A 14613-nucleotide genomic window follows, 5' to 3' on the forward strand; every position below is an offset into this window, starting at 1 on the left:
GATGGATGGATGGATGGATGGATGGATGGATGGATGGATGGATGGATGGATGGATGGATGGATGGATGGATGGATGGATGGATGGATGGATGGATGGATGGATGGATGGATGGATGGATGGATGGATGGATGGATGGATGGATGGATGGATGGATGGATGGATGGATGGATGGATGGATGGATGGATGGATGGATGGATGGATGGATGGATGGATGGATGGATGGATGGATAGATGGATGGATAGGTAGATAGACGGATTGACAGATACTCAGATGGATGGATAGATATTTGGGTAGATGGATAGATGGATAGATAGATAGACGGATGGTCAGATACTCAGATGGATGGATAGATATTTGGGTAGATAGATAGATAGATAGATGGATAGATAGATAGATAGACGGATGGATGGATGGATGGATGGATGCATGGATGGATGGATGGATAGATAGATAGATAGATAGATAGATAGATAGATAGATAGATAGATAGATAGATAGATAGATAGATAGATAGATAGATAGATAGATAGATAGATAGATAGATAGATAGATAGATAGATAGATAGATGGATAGACGGATTGACAGATACTCAGATGGATGGATAGATATTTGGATAGATAGATAGATAGATAGATAGACGGATTGTCAGATACTCAGATGGATGGATAGATAGATATATGGATGGATGGATAAATATTTGGGTAGATAGAAGGATGGATGGCTGGATGTGTGTGCAGGTGGGTGGCTGAGCATGCTGGGACTCGTCTGTGATTGTTCAGGACATCAGATCTGTGTCATTATGCTGCAGTGACTCACGGATCTGTTTACCCGTCGACTCCATTCAGCTAGTGCTCACAGACGCTGAAGAGTGTTTGTGTGTGTGATTCAGTCCACAGACAACAAGCAACTGCGCTTTACGCAGGAAAGACTCTTTGTCTCTGAGTTTTGTCTTTCTTTGTCTTTTCTTACGATCACTGGAAAACCATCCGACTGCTCCCGGCGCCATGGCAACAGCAAAGGCTTTGGTAATGAGTAAGTGTGCGGAGCTAACGTTTGACCAGAGGTATGTGTGTGCTATTAATGGCTGATCGACTCCGATCGCTGAAGGAAACGAACACACTCCTGAAGAAAATCACAACTCCAGAGGAGAAACACACTAAAGTGTCTCGATGAGAAACATTCTCTCTACTAGAGATGCTGCTTATAGATTGTGATCTGATCAAACCCCTAACACTGAAAACCTGGAAATAACCTCAAAACCATAGCAACGTGCTAAAATCACTAAGAACACCCTAGCAACTGCATAGCAACAGCCTTGCATTGTGTTGAGTTTTGCACGCACTCTAAAAGTGTTTTCATCCACATCTTTATATGCATTTAAAATGTCACAAAAATGGTTTTTGGACCATTTTCAGGGAATTGTATAAAAATGTTGAATGAAATGAAACTTGGCAGGCTTTATGAGAGTTAAGTTGAGACTTTAAGACCTTTTAAGAACAAAGGAAGAAAATTTAAGGGCCAAATTGATGGGAACACAATACGTCAATATGGTCACTGAATGTAGAAAATGAGATGCATGTGAAAATACAACTTCCAACAGATCTCCATCACTTTTTAATTAATTTCTCTTAACTAGAATATGGGAATAACTTTTACTGTAGCTTCTGATCACACTGCAACAAAGTGCTTGTCTTGTTTCCAGTGCAAATGCCTAAAGATTCTTGATGCGTCTAAATATTCTTAAATCAAGATGCACTGAGAAGCAAAATGACATAAGTCTTGTTTTCTGAAAAACTGATCAAAATGAAGATTAAAACAAAAAAACAAGGAATAAATATCTGCCAGTGAATTGAGAAAAATCTACTTAATTAAAAGGGAAAACGTTTTCATTGACCGATATCTGTTCTAAGCATAAACTCAACTCAACTCAAGATTTCATAAACGTCTAAGAAATTCTTCAAATGCAAAATTCTTCAGTTTGCATTTCCAACTGAACTGAACTAAACTGAAGAACTTAAATGCATCTCGATTAAAGGATGTCTAGATGTTTGTATTGGAAAACAAGACCATTTTTTTGCAGTGCATGCATTTAATGCCATCACCTTTTTAAGGCCTTAATTTGTGGAAAGGCGAATTTTTAAGAAATCCTACTTTGTAACCACTTTGCTTAATTTTTTAAGACCACAGTTAAACTCGCAGGAATTGTCCAGATAATGAAAGCGAGTCAGTCCAAACATTCTGCTAATCGTCTCCTTCTGCATTTCGCAGAAGAAGGTAAATCACAGAGCATGAGGGCGAGTAAATGACGACCTTAGTTTTTAGCTGAACTATCCCTTTAAATATATTCTACTTTTTTTTCCAGTGCATTCAAGCACCACTTTTTTTCCAGGAAATCTCGTTTATGAATAAAGCCTCCCGGATCGAATGCATCGTATCACACGTCTCTGTTTGATCGAGGTGTATGGCGGGAGGCAGAGGCCAGAGCTTAAAAACGAGTCTTTTGTCCCTTTTTAATAACTGCATAATTGCACAAACTCCCATGTCCATTATCAAGGATAATCACTAATTAGCTGATGGCTGCAGTTAAAAGAGAGGAGAAAAACTCACAAATGAAGTGTAATACAGCCTCTCCACAACAGCACAATAAAGCACACAACTATACTGATTATATCGCCAGGGATTTCGTTTTTTTTGTTGATGTCTTAATGTGTTATTGGCTAAGTTTAAACCTTCAGAGGAGTTGCTCCTAAACAGAAAGACAGAGGGCTTTTTCTCCACTAGAAATGCTATTAATGCTGCAACAATAGACAGAAGAAAACAAGCGATTCCCTGAAGCACTGCAGTGTTGTAATGCGTGTAAAGAAATGCAAGAGATCAATGGATGCAGCCACTGGGGGGTGTCGTTACCCTGCGTTCTGCCAATGATCAGATCCTCCTGCATGCTAATGCAGCGTCTAAAACGCTTGTTTGTGCAGATCTCTTAATTACTCTAAATAAAGAAAGCTCCTTAATGGTTCTTTGATGATATTAAAAGTTCAATTTAGAAACATAAAGTAGCCTTTTATTGGTTCGTGTTGGAAACACAATTGCAAAGAGAGTGTTGTTTTGAACGGTGTTGGCTTACATATAGCTGTGTCTGCACATTAAAATACTAGAAGATACTTCATTCTTTACTGGAACTGAACCAGAAAAGTGTTCAGCTGAGCAACAAAAGGATTCTGAAATGTGACGTAACACTCACACACATACACACACACATATATAGTCTTATTTTAATTTAATTTAATTTAGATACTATTTCTATTAGTAGTATTCATTTCTATTAATATTTTGAATATGTTTTCCATTTTTATTATAAAGATTTAGTAATTAAACTCCCTTTACTAATTAAAATTTTGTATTTTTTTTCAACGTCTACATAGTTTTTCTTCATTTTTATTTCAGTTTTAGCTGTTTTAGTAGTTCAAGTTACAGTAAATTAAAATGGGAAATGTTGTCTTAGCAACTAGTTGAAATAAGTTTTATTTTTGTTTTTTTATATTATTGTATCCCAGTTAATGTTTATTTTATTTCCAGTTGTTTCCAGTAAAATTACCTATACTTTACACAAAAATAGTTTTTTGTGTATTTATATATATGTGTGTGTGTGTGTGTGTGTATATATATGTATAGACATACACACATAAATATATATTGTAGTTTTCTATTCATATTTTGAATTAATTTTATATGTATTTTAAAGTCTTTGTAACTTTTGTGTTTTTGTCATTTTCAGTAAGCTTTGTTTTTTAAAATGTCTATAGTTTTTCATTTTTATTTCAGTTATTTTTAATTATTTTAGTACTTTAAGTTAAAACAAATTCAAATTAAAAATGTTGCCTTAGCAACTAGTTTAAATAAAACATTTTTTTAATATATATATTTGATTGTATCCCAGTTAATGTTTATTTCCAATAACGAACATGTTATATTTCTTATAAATTAACTATATTTATTTTTTATTCAAATGTTTTTGTGTGTATATGTATGGTGACCGTGATTTCACCAAGTACATCCTTGTTGATCCTGGAACAAGATCCAGGAACATGTCTTGCTTGGCAAAATCACGGCGACCGTATATATACTGTATATGTATTGTCTTTGTAATTATTGAATGTATTTTTTTTTAGTCTGTGCTTGCATATTTAGAGACATATTATTGTCAGATTTCAGCTTTAAAACTCCATCGACTCACTGAGCATTTGTTGGGTTTCTCCCCGGAGTGGACCCTCATGTGGATGAGGAGCTTGTAGCGTGCGTTGAAAGGCTTGTGTTTGCGTGGACATTCGGCCCAGAAGCAGGTGAAGTCCTCGCCCTTGCGCTGGTCGACGTGGATCTTCTCGATGTGCTTGACCAGCTCCTCTCGCTGGCCGTAAACAGCGCCGCAGTCCAGCCAACGGCAGCAGTGTCCTCCGCTGACGTCCTCCTCCTCGTCCTCCTCCAGCATCGGGCAGAGAGTCGACGGAAGGACCCTGAGGTTGTCTGAAGACGCCGCTGGGATCTGAATGTGGGCGTTATAGGGCGGTGGAGGGCCTCGAGGAGGGCTGGGCATTTGAAGGTGTATTGAAGGCGACAGGCTGTTTTTTGTCGCCGTTTGCATCTCCTGTCCAGGTAGAAGTTGGTGCTCCACCACTAGATTGGTGAATTGGTCTTCTAGCGGCTGGACAATTGGGGTCTGAATTGACTTGTCTTTGGTGATGTGTTTGCCGGGGTTGGGATGAGGGATGCAGCTGCCTCTGATGCCCAGCAGGTGTCCGCAAACGTCGGCCTGCAGAGGTGAAGGAGTGGGGCGCGAGGCCGGCGACGTGCGGGAACCGATGATGTACGCCACCAACGACGTGGGCGAGGTTCTGATGATGGAGTTGAGGTCGAGGCCGATGCCGTCTGAGAGCGGAGACAAGGACAGCGCTCGCTTTTTGCAGCGGCTGGTGTCCTCCATGAAGAGATAATGCGGTAGAGACGTGGGGTTGGAGACGGATTCGGACATGGAGGATCCGGGAATGAGATGCGGATCGGCTGCTTCTGAAATCTGGTTAAACCCTAGCCCTAAAGGAGGCAGAACGCGGTAACCGTAGGGCCAGTCCAGCTTACCGCTGCGAATCGACTGCGTCTCTGCGAGGCTGAGGGTGGTCGAGGCCAAAGACTCTCTGGACAGTAAACACCTGCAATAGATGACCCAAAAATTTATTGCAAAACGTCCAAGTATCATCAAGTTATGTTTGTCACAGGCTTTGGTTTACTCGTGAGAATCTGGAGGGAACCCATGGCGAATTAGTCTTTTGATGTCAGGACTGAAAAACTACAGGTTTTCTGTCTACTTTGAGAATATCCTGGTCACCCTTTTCCATTACTTTAAATAGGACTGGGGCCGTCAAGCTCCAAAATCAAGATACATTATGGATCATAACAGTAGTCCCAAGTCTATAATAATAATAATAATAAACTTTATTTTATAAAGCGCCTTTAAAAGCAGCTTCTCAAAGCGCTGAACACAATATAAGCAATTAGAGTAGAAATAATTAAAGAAACATGAAAAAAACATCAATAAGCAAATGTAAAAAAAACAATACAAAATTAACAAGCAAATGCAAGTTTTAAAAAATATGTTTTGAGTTGAACTTTAAAAACATCATAATTCTGAGCGTCCCTAAGTTCAAAAGGCAGAGAATTCCAAAGGACAGGAGCATAGAAAGAGAAAGCCTTATCACTCATAGATCTTAGACGTGTTTGAGGAACAAGTAACAAGTTTGACTGAGAGGAATGCAATCTACGACTAGGAGTGTATGGATGTAACAATTCTATAAAGTAATGTGGTGCCAGACCATGGAATGCTTTAAAAGCAAGCATCATAATTTTGAAATCCACTCTAAACCTGACCGGGAGCCAGTGCAAAGATTCTAACACTGGAGTAATATGATTGCCAATCCTAGTCCCAGTTAAAATCCTGGCGGCTGAATTTTGTACATATTACAAATTATTAAGTGTAGATTTAGAAGCTCCGGCTAAAAGAGCATTACAATAGTCTAACCGTGAGACAACAAAGGAATTTATCAGCATTTCCGCGACTAAAATTTAACATAGGGCACAATCTTGCGATATTTCTGAGGTGGATAAAAGGTTTTAACAGTGCTCTGGACGAAAGAATCAAAAGACAGATTTGCATCAAAAATAACACCAAGGTTCCTCACTCGATTCTGGATTTCCAAAACAGAACCGTCAAGAGTTGGGGACAGACAACGAGCTTTAGAAATTTGATAACGGGAACCAATGAGCATAACTTCAGTTTTACCAACTACACAAGAAGTTATTATCCATCCATATTTTAATCTCAGTAATACAGTCAGACAAATAAGCAACGTCAAGGCACTCATGAGGTTTTGAATGTATATACATCTGCATATCGTCGGCATACAAATGATAATGAAGGCCGAGCAATCTCAAAAGATGGCCTAAAGGTGACAAATAAATGTTAAAAAGTAAAGGACCTAAAACCGAACCCTGAGGGACACCAGTTGAGACAGAGCTAATCTCGGACCTATAACCACCCATAGAAACAAACTGGGAGCGGTCAGTGAAATAAGACTTCAACCACCTTAAGGCAGTCCCAGACACACCAAAAACTCTTTCAAGACGAGTAATAGACCAATAAATCATTAGTGACTTTGACCAAGGCCGTCTCAGTACTGTGAAATTTACGAAAACCCGACTGAAGAGGTTCAAAAAGATTGTTGACTGTGAGATGATCACACAAATGTCTTCAAGTCATTTAAGTGTTATTCACTGAAAAATCATCCACTTTAGCTCCCAAATTGGTGCCATTACATATGCTGTTAATGGTGTCTGTTAACCCAGACAACAAATTTAGGTTATAAAAACGTTGTGGGAACATTGTTTTGAAATGTTTGTAAAACGTTAAAATGTCCAGGTTTTTTGTAGTGATTATAAAGTCACTTAATGGTTACGAAAACATTTCTTACAGCATTCTACAAACTTTAGTCTTACCCAAAATATGTTATTTGAACGCTTATTTTTAATATTGTCGAACGTTAAAATGTCCAGTTTTCTTGTCATGATTGCAATGTTAAAGGTTAACTTTTCTTACAACATTCTACTGTTCTATACTTTTTCACCCAAAGTATAACGTTATTTGAACTTTTATTTTTTAATATTCTAAGAACGTTAAAATGTCCAGTTTTCTTTTCAGTTTACAAAAAACGTTTCTTAGAATGTTCAAGTACGAATAACATCATAAGGGTGTTTTTTGACAATGTTGATCTCAGAACGTTTTCTCTCAACATTATGAGAACATATATCAAATATTAAAAAAGAACATTCCATACACATTACTTTAAGAATGTTTTGTCCTAATATAAACTTTTAAAGTTGTGAGAACGTTCCCTGCTAGCTAGGAAGAGACGACCGATGTTATTTGCATCAGTGTTTCTACATGTCATTTATTCTCCACATAACTTTTGTAGTCCATTAAGATCTTCACCAGAGGACCAACATGAGGGTGAGTAAATAATGACCAAGTATGAATATTGAGAAGCATGAATGAAATTTGAGAGCTTTTGGTAGAAGGGAAGGTTTTCAGTGGATAATGACAATATCGATCTGTTTGGACTTGAAATATAGTGCAAACGGACTTCTTATATGGTACTTTTTGGAGTTTGACAGCCTGTGGCCAATGCATGCTTTTGTTGTACTGTGCAAAGATACATAAAAACATATTCTTTTGTATGTTATGGAATAAAGAAACTTTGATGAATGGGTGAACCTTTCCCTTTTCACTCTTAAAAATAAAGGTTCTTCACTATGCTTCCATAAAGAACCTTTAACATTCATGGAAACTTTCCATTCCACAAAAGGTTCTTTAGATTATTCAAATGTTCTTCACACTAAGAAAAAACCCGTTTTTTTTTTAAGAACTGACCACTGAAAGGTTCTTTAAGGAACACAAAAATGGCATCACTGCGAAAAACCCTGTTTGGACCTTTATTTTTAAGTGTGTGAGGATGTTTACCTGGCATCAGCGAAGGGAACAGCGAGGGAATGAGGTGGGCCGTTTTGGGCTGAAGTCTGTGGAGAAACCGGACCCAGACTCTGGACCAGCATGGCGTTGCTCATCACCTGCAGGTTTGAACCGCCACACGGCCCAAAGACTCTTCTGTTCGTCCCCAAAGACAAGTAACCTGAGAAAGAGTCACGTTTCATCTGACATTTATGACCCGTCATTGAATAATGATAATTGACTTCTACCACATTATATAAAATCTCCTGTAAGAGCTGCACAAAATCAAACTTTTAAGTTTATGAAAAGAATGAAAAGTCTTGAACACCTGCTGTAATGCTAAAGTTCAGACTGTCAGAAAATCTAGCCATTAAAGAGCAGGAAAAACTGGCACTAAAAGACTCTAAACCAGTCTCCAGCAAAGAACTAATAATCAAGCTCTGCGTTTCCAGTAGAGCAGAGACTGTTCTGCCTTGGAGACATACTTATTTTCCTTCCTAGTACAGCATAACAGGACTATGATTACATATCCTGATTACTCAGTACTGCTTACTCTGCCTTTATTGTTTTTCATAGTGTTGATAACTTCACCAGAACTTCTTGTGTTTGCAAATGACACATTAAGATTACACTAAGAATTCTGATATTTTAAGATCATTTGCAAGGCGCAACGATTCAAGGCTCAATAATAATGACAGGCTTTTCATGCTTTGCAAATTTTTACAGACTATTAAATATCAAGTTGAATATTGTTGTTGCAAAGTGTGCCGATTAAGCAAGCTTTACTTCCTATACTGCATGCATGGACTAACTTGCTGGGACAGAAGCTTTACAGTATATGCATGCATGGTATTGCTTAGAAACACAAACATATATTTGTAATGCATAAAAAGCTGGTTAATATATAGGTGAGGTTTTGGCAATAATGACTTCATCTCAGAAGCATCAATAATACTGGGTTATAAATCACAAATCAATCAGTAATTTCCAGATATGTGACCCTGGAGCACAAAAGCAGTCTTAAGTCGCTGGGGTATATTTGTAGCAATAGCCAACAATACATTGTATGGGTCAGAATTATTGATTTTTCTTTTATGCCAAAAATCATTAGGATATTAAGTAAAGATCATGTTCCTTGAAGATATTTTGTAAATTTCCTACCGTAAATATATCAAAACTTAATTTTTGATTAGTAATATGCATTGCTAAGAACTTAATTTGAACAACTTTAAAGGCGATTTTTTTCAATATTTAGATTTTTTTGCACCCTCAGATTCCAGATGTTCAAATAGTTGTATCTCAGCCAGATACTGTCCGATCCTAACAAACCATACATCAATGGAAAGCTTATTTATGCAGCTTTCAGATGATGTATAACTCTCAATTTCAAAAAATTTACCCTTATGACTGGTATTGTGGTCCAGGGTCACATATTATCTAGTTACTGTATATTATTTCGTATATTATTAAGTTTCTGTAAAGCAAACTTAACATTTAATGAAAACTAAGCATTTTTGGGTGGACTACCAGAGCTTTTGTCCTCTAACGTGATATTTTCGGTCTCTATCAAACAGAAACACATGAATAGTCATGGAATTCCTATAACAAACCCGTAAATCCAAGGAAGCGTTTCTGCTCTGTTAAGTACTAATGAGTTTCTCCCTCTGCTTTGGTTCCATGGCTCGTTTGGGTACAAGCTTTCTGCTTGGTTAATCATCAAAAATATGAGAGCTGTGGTTTGGGGACAAGACATGGACGGAGCTGCTGGACGCTACTGAAGTATAAACCAGTATGTAAATCAGTACCATGTGCTTTTGGGTCACGAGACAAGATGATGTCCAGAGAACTGAATGTATGCCCGGTCAGATTCACCTGTGATCTTTCAAGAAAACAGAAGGCAGGGAACAAATTTCGGTTATTAAAAACGTTGTGGAAACATTGTTTTTAAATGTTTCTAAAATGTTGATATGTCCAGTTTTCTTGTCATAATTAGAACGTTATTTAAAGGTTACAAAAATGTTTCTTACAACGTTCTACTAATGTTTCCACCTAAAATATAACTATTTGAATGCTTATTTTTAATATTCTAAGGACGTTAAAATGTCCAGTTCCCTTTCATGGGAACTTCGAACTGCATCCTCTAGGGGTCGCTATGGGGAACGCCTCGTCGTGACTCGTGTCTGAAGCATACATTGAAAAAACACCAAATCGTTGGCACTCAGGGAACCATGGTTACATAAGTAACCTGAGACGTTTTCCTTGTATTATAATATTTTTTAAAGGTTACAACAACGTTTCTTACAACGTAACCTTTTCACTCAAAATATAATGTTATTTGAACGTTATTTTAATATTCTAAGAACATTAGAATGTCTGTTCTTGTCATCGTGATTAGAATGTTTTTGTAACCTTTAAGTAACATTCCATGAACTTTTTAACCCAAAACATAATGTTATTTGAATGTTTTAATATTTTAAGAATGATAAAAACGTCCAGTTTTCATGTCGTGATTCAGAACGCTATTTAATGCTTACAACAATATTTCTTAGAATGTTCATAAAGTTCAAATTCTAAGAATGTTTTCTCAACGTTATGAGAACGTTCAAGGACAAATATCATCGTAACGATGTTCCGAGAACGCTGACGAACAGCAGAATGCTTTCTCTCATCTTCATGAGAATGTATATCAAATGTTAATAGTTATAAGAACTTTCCATACACATTCCTTAAGAATGCTCTGTCCTAATATTTACATACTTTTAAAAAATAAACATTATGAGATCGTTCCCTGTTAGCTGGGTTTATGCTTATGACACTATCAACTGAATCAACATTGAACTAATACAACAAACACTATTGTCTTGTATAGAGCTGCTTCACAGTTTTGTTTCATAATTTTTACAACACGAACGCCCTTACTTTCCTGTTTATTACAGTGAAGCTGCTTTGAAACAATCTGCATAAAGTGTTACATTGTATAAGCACCATTGGAAAATGCATTTTTTCTTCAAAATTCATTTTTATCAATTAACTGGATGGTGATAGTTGAAAAACAGGAGACGTCGGCTGAAGGAAAGTCGCACTAAAGGACATCATGGGTCTGATTTTGATTTCATGCTGACTTTGTAACACTGTATTATATATGTAGGACTGATTAAGTGCATTTGTGATGAGAATTGAATGCACATCTTCACTTTGTTCTGACAGTCCGAGACGAAATGAAGGCTGGAAGTGTTGTTTAAATGGCCGGGGGGATGTTCAATAGTCTCTTATCCAATTCAAAGCATCACGTCTCGTGTTCTGGCTCACTGAGCTGAGCATTATGGGTAGAGTGGAGCTCAGACATGAAGATATGGCTTATTTCTTTAAATTATGAACTCCGGCTGGTCTTTCAAGCCACTGAACGTGGCTTGTAGCAAATTCTGTGCATTTAAATCTGAGATGTTTAGTCTTGTTTACCTTTTGTACCATTGTCCGAGCAGCTGGGTCGAGCTGACTGTTTGGAAGAGGATGCTGGGAGTGAAAGGGGCGGGGCTTGATGTCGGGAGGAGTGTGGAAAGCCCAGCTTCCCATTGGTCAGCACCTGTCGGCGGAGACTCAGGGCCGGGTTTCCTGATGTGGCGTCGGGATGGAGCGATGGAGAACAGGAGTGACCCGTCTGGACCCTCAGGTGAGGAACCTGAGCCGTACCGGACGGAGAAACCATCAGGTTGCAGCCTTTCCCGTTCATGTCTGTCACTGGTCGACACAGGACATCATCTACAGCGTTCGGATTTATATGTGCGCTGAGGTTTCAGTTACCTGATGAATATGGAAAATGTTTTGAAATTAAAATTGGAAAATGTTTTGTCTGGTTACCTGAAAATGTGGCCTACATCTACCTGTAAATGATCCACTTTTTTTGAGTTTTCAGTCAAAACGTTGACTACATTAGGTTACTCCTTACACTGAACGTGAACTGTAATGCAGTGCAACTTTACCACAGATGCTGAAAATGTTTCTAAAAGTGCTATCATGGTATTACCTGATAGCATCACTCTACTTGTTTTTAGGGGGGAATTGTGAACTACAGCAATAAAGTTTGGCTCCTGAGGTTCTCGTTGATATTTTTAATGTTAGATATACTGTATTTGTCCCACAGTTAACATTAAATTACAGTAAAGATGTAGTCGTGATGTTGTCAATGAAATCGCTTCTGCGGTAGTGACGTAATCGGGACACGCCCACTGAGCAGTTTAAAAAATAATTGTAACAATTAGATTTTCAGAATAATATTTTTTTAAATGTTAGTTTTAATGTTAGCTGTGGGACAAATGCAGTATATTTAAAGATGTCGATGTTATTTATGAAATCGCTTCCGACGAACTTCTGCAGCCGTGACGTCATTGGGATATAATAAACAGCATCAAAAATTATAGTAAAGATGAGATTTTCAGATTAACATTTTTAATGTTAGTAGTGAGACAAATACAGTACACTACACTATTTCGTCGTGATGTTCTTCACGTTCTTCGTAAACTCTGCCGCGGTGACGTCATCCGAATATACCTACTAAGCAGTTTAAAAAATAATTGAAAAAAAAATGAGATCGATTCAGAATAATATTTTTAAATGTAATTTTTAATGTTAATGGTGAGACAAACAGTACTATATTTGATGATTTCGTCGTGATTCGGTTTGCAGTATAAATGTTACTAAATTATTTTTACGCTTACATGATTGATTTTATTATTTCTAATAATGTAAAATAAACACATGATAAACTGGAATCCTGTTCGTCCGTGAAACACATTAAATGAATCAAAGTCTCTCTTCACACGCGCATAAATTAAAAGTTCATCGATCTCATTTCATGTTTCCGACAGTCACTGATGAATCGCGTCGGTTTAACGTCACTAATGTCGGTAAAGTTACTCACCTGTTAAAGTCCGCTCGTGCCACCTTCATGAGATAAAGCGCTTCAGACAAACTTCTGCCGCCGTGACGTCATCGAGGTCGCGTTATTTCCCTCATCTCGGGCGAGTTTGAGCAGCGTTAGTCGAGTTTAAAGCGTGTTTGCGTTCATGCTGAGTGAGTGTGAGCTGCTGCTGCTGCTGCTGCTGTTGTGTGTGGGTTTGTGATGGTTGTCAGGGGCGGGTAGATCAGCCTCCTTTTGCCCTTTTGCCCCGCGAAACCTCCAGCATGTGAATGTTTGGCAGCATTACATCAAGGCACGCTTATTAAGCACCATATTTGGATTCATTTGAGATCCACATACGCTTTTTAATATAACTAATCATTAAACCGGTGTTATTGTAACTTGTTTCATAACTTTTGGGAATATTTGCATTGTGGAGTTTAATATGCATGCAATACAGTATACATGCACTGAAAAAAATAGGTGTAGGGTTTACTTTGAAACAACTTCCACTCAGAAATTGTTACAAATAATGACAAAGACTTTAAACAGGAAACAGGAAATATTCAAATAGAAGCTAAGTCAACATATTAATAAATAATAGTATATAAACACTGCAAAAAAAAAATCTCGGGCGAGTTTGAGCAGCGTTAGTCGAGTTTAAAGCGTGTTTGCGTTCATGCTGAGTGAGTGTGAGCTGCTGCTGCTGCTGCTGCTGTTGTGTGTGGGTTTGTGATGGTTGTCAGGGGCGGGTAGATCAGCCTCATTTTGCCCTTTTGCCCCGCGAAACCTCCAGCATGTGAATGTTTGGCAGCATTACATCAAGGCACGCTTATTAAGCACCATATTTGGATTCATTTGAGATCCACATACGCTTTTTAATATAACTAATCATTAAACCGGTGTTATTGTAACTTGTTTCATAACTTTTGGGAATATTTGCATTGTGGAGTTTAATATGCATGCAATACAGTATACATGCACTGAAAAAAATAGGTGTAGGGTTTACTTTGAAACAACTTCCACTCAGAAATTGTTACAAATAATGACAAAGACTTTAAACAGGAAACAGGAAATATTCAAATAGAAGCTAAGTCAACATATTAATAAATAATAGTATATAAACACTGCAAAAAAAAAATGGTGTACAGTTTACTTTGAAACAACTTTCACTCAGAAATGGCTAGAAACTTGCACAATTATTTGTAAAGAAGCGGCAAGTAACACACTGAATTAAATAAAAAAATATATAACTAAAAATAGAAATATAAAAAAAATGACAAAAGCACAAAATAACTAACACTTACGCTAAAATTAACATGAAAACAGAAATGATAAAAATAAAAGCTAAAATAAAACTGAACAAAATTACTAAAAATTAAACTAAAATTAAGATGAAAACAAAAATATAAATATGAATAAATACTATAATAGTATATAAACACAAAAAGGGAGTAGGGTTTACTTTGAAACAACTTTCACTCAGAAATTGTTACAAATAATGACAGAGTTAATAATAATTACAAAGACTTTAAACAGGAAATATATAAATAGAAGCTAAGACAACATATTAATAAATAATAGTATATAAACACTGCAAAAACTTTTACTTTGAAACAACTTTAACTCTGAAATTACTGGTAAATTTCACAAATAATTACA

General features: G+C 37.1%; 1 protein-coding gene across 1 annotated transcript in view; it reads right to left on the minus strand.

The window, feature by feature from the left end:
* Positions 1 to 13055, minus strand: part of LOC107668638 (zinc finger protein GLIS3-like) — a 32222-nt gene extending 19167 nt beyond the window's left edge. Inside the window, exons 1-4 of the mRNA XM_016460583.1 lie at positions 12973 to 13055; positions 11514 to 11855; positions 8067 to 8235; positions 4239 to 5205 (exon numbers count right to left, since the gene is read on the minus strand). Of these exons, the coding sequence (XP_016316069.1) occupies positions 4239 to 5205; positions 8067 to 8235; positions 11514 to 11784 (1407 nt within the window). The 5' untranslated portion in view covers positions 11785 to 11855; positions 12973 to 13055. The remainder of the gene's footprint in view (positions 1 to 4238; positions 5206 to 8066; positions 8236 to 11513; positions 11856 to 12972) is intronic.
* Between the last annotated feature and the right edge of the window lie 1558 nt (positions 13056 to 14613).

Source organism: Sinocyclocheilus anshuiensis, unplaced genomic scaffold, assembly GCF_001515605.1.
Source record: "Sinocyclocheilus anshuiensis isolate Anshui unplaced genomic scaffold, SAMN03320099.WGS_v1.1 scaffold116, whole genome shotgun sequence".
NCBI lineage: Eukaryota > Metazoa > Chordata > Actinopteri > Cypriniformes > Cyprinidae > Sinocyclocheilus > Sinocyclocheilus anshuiensis.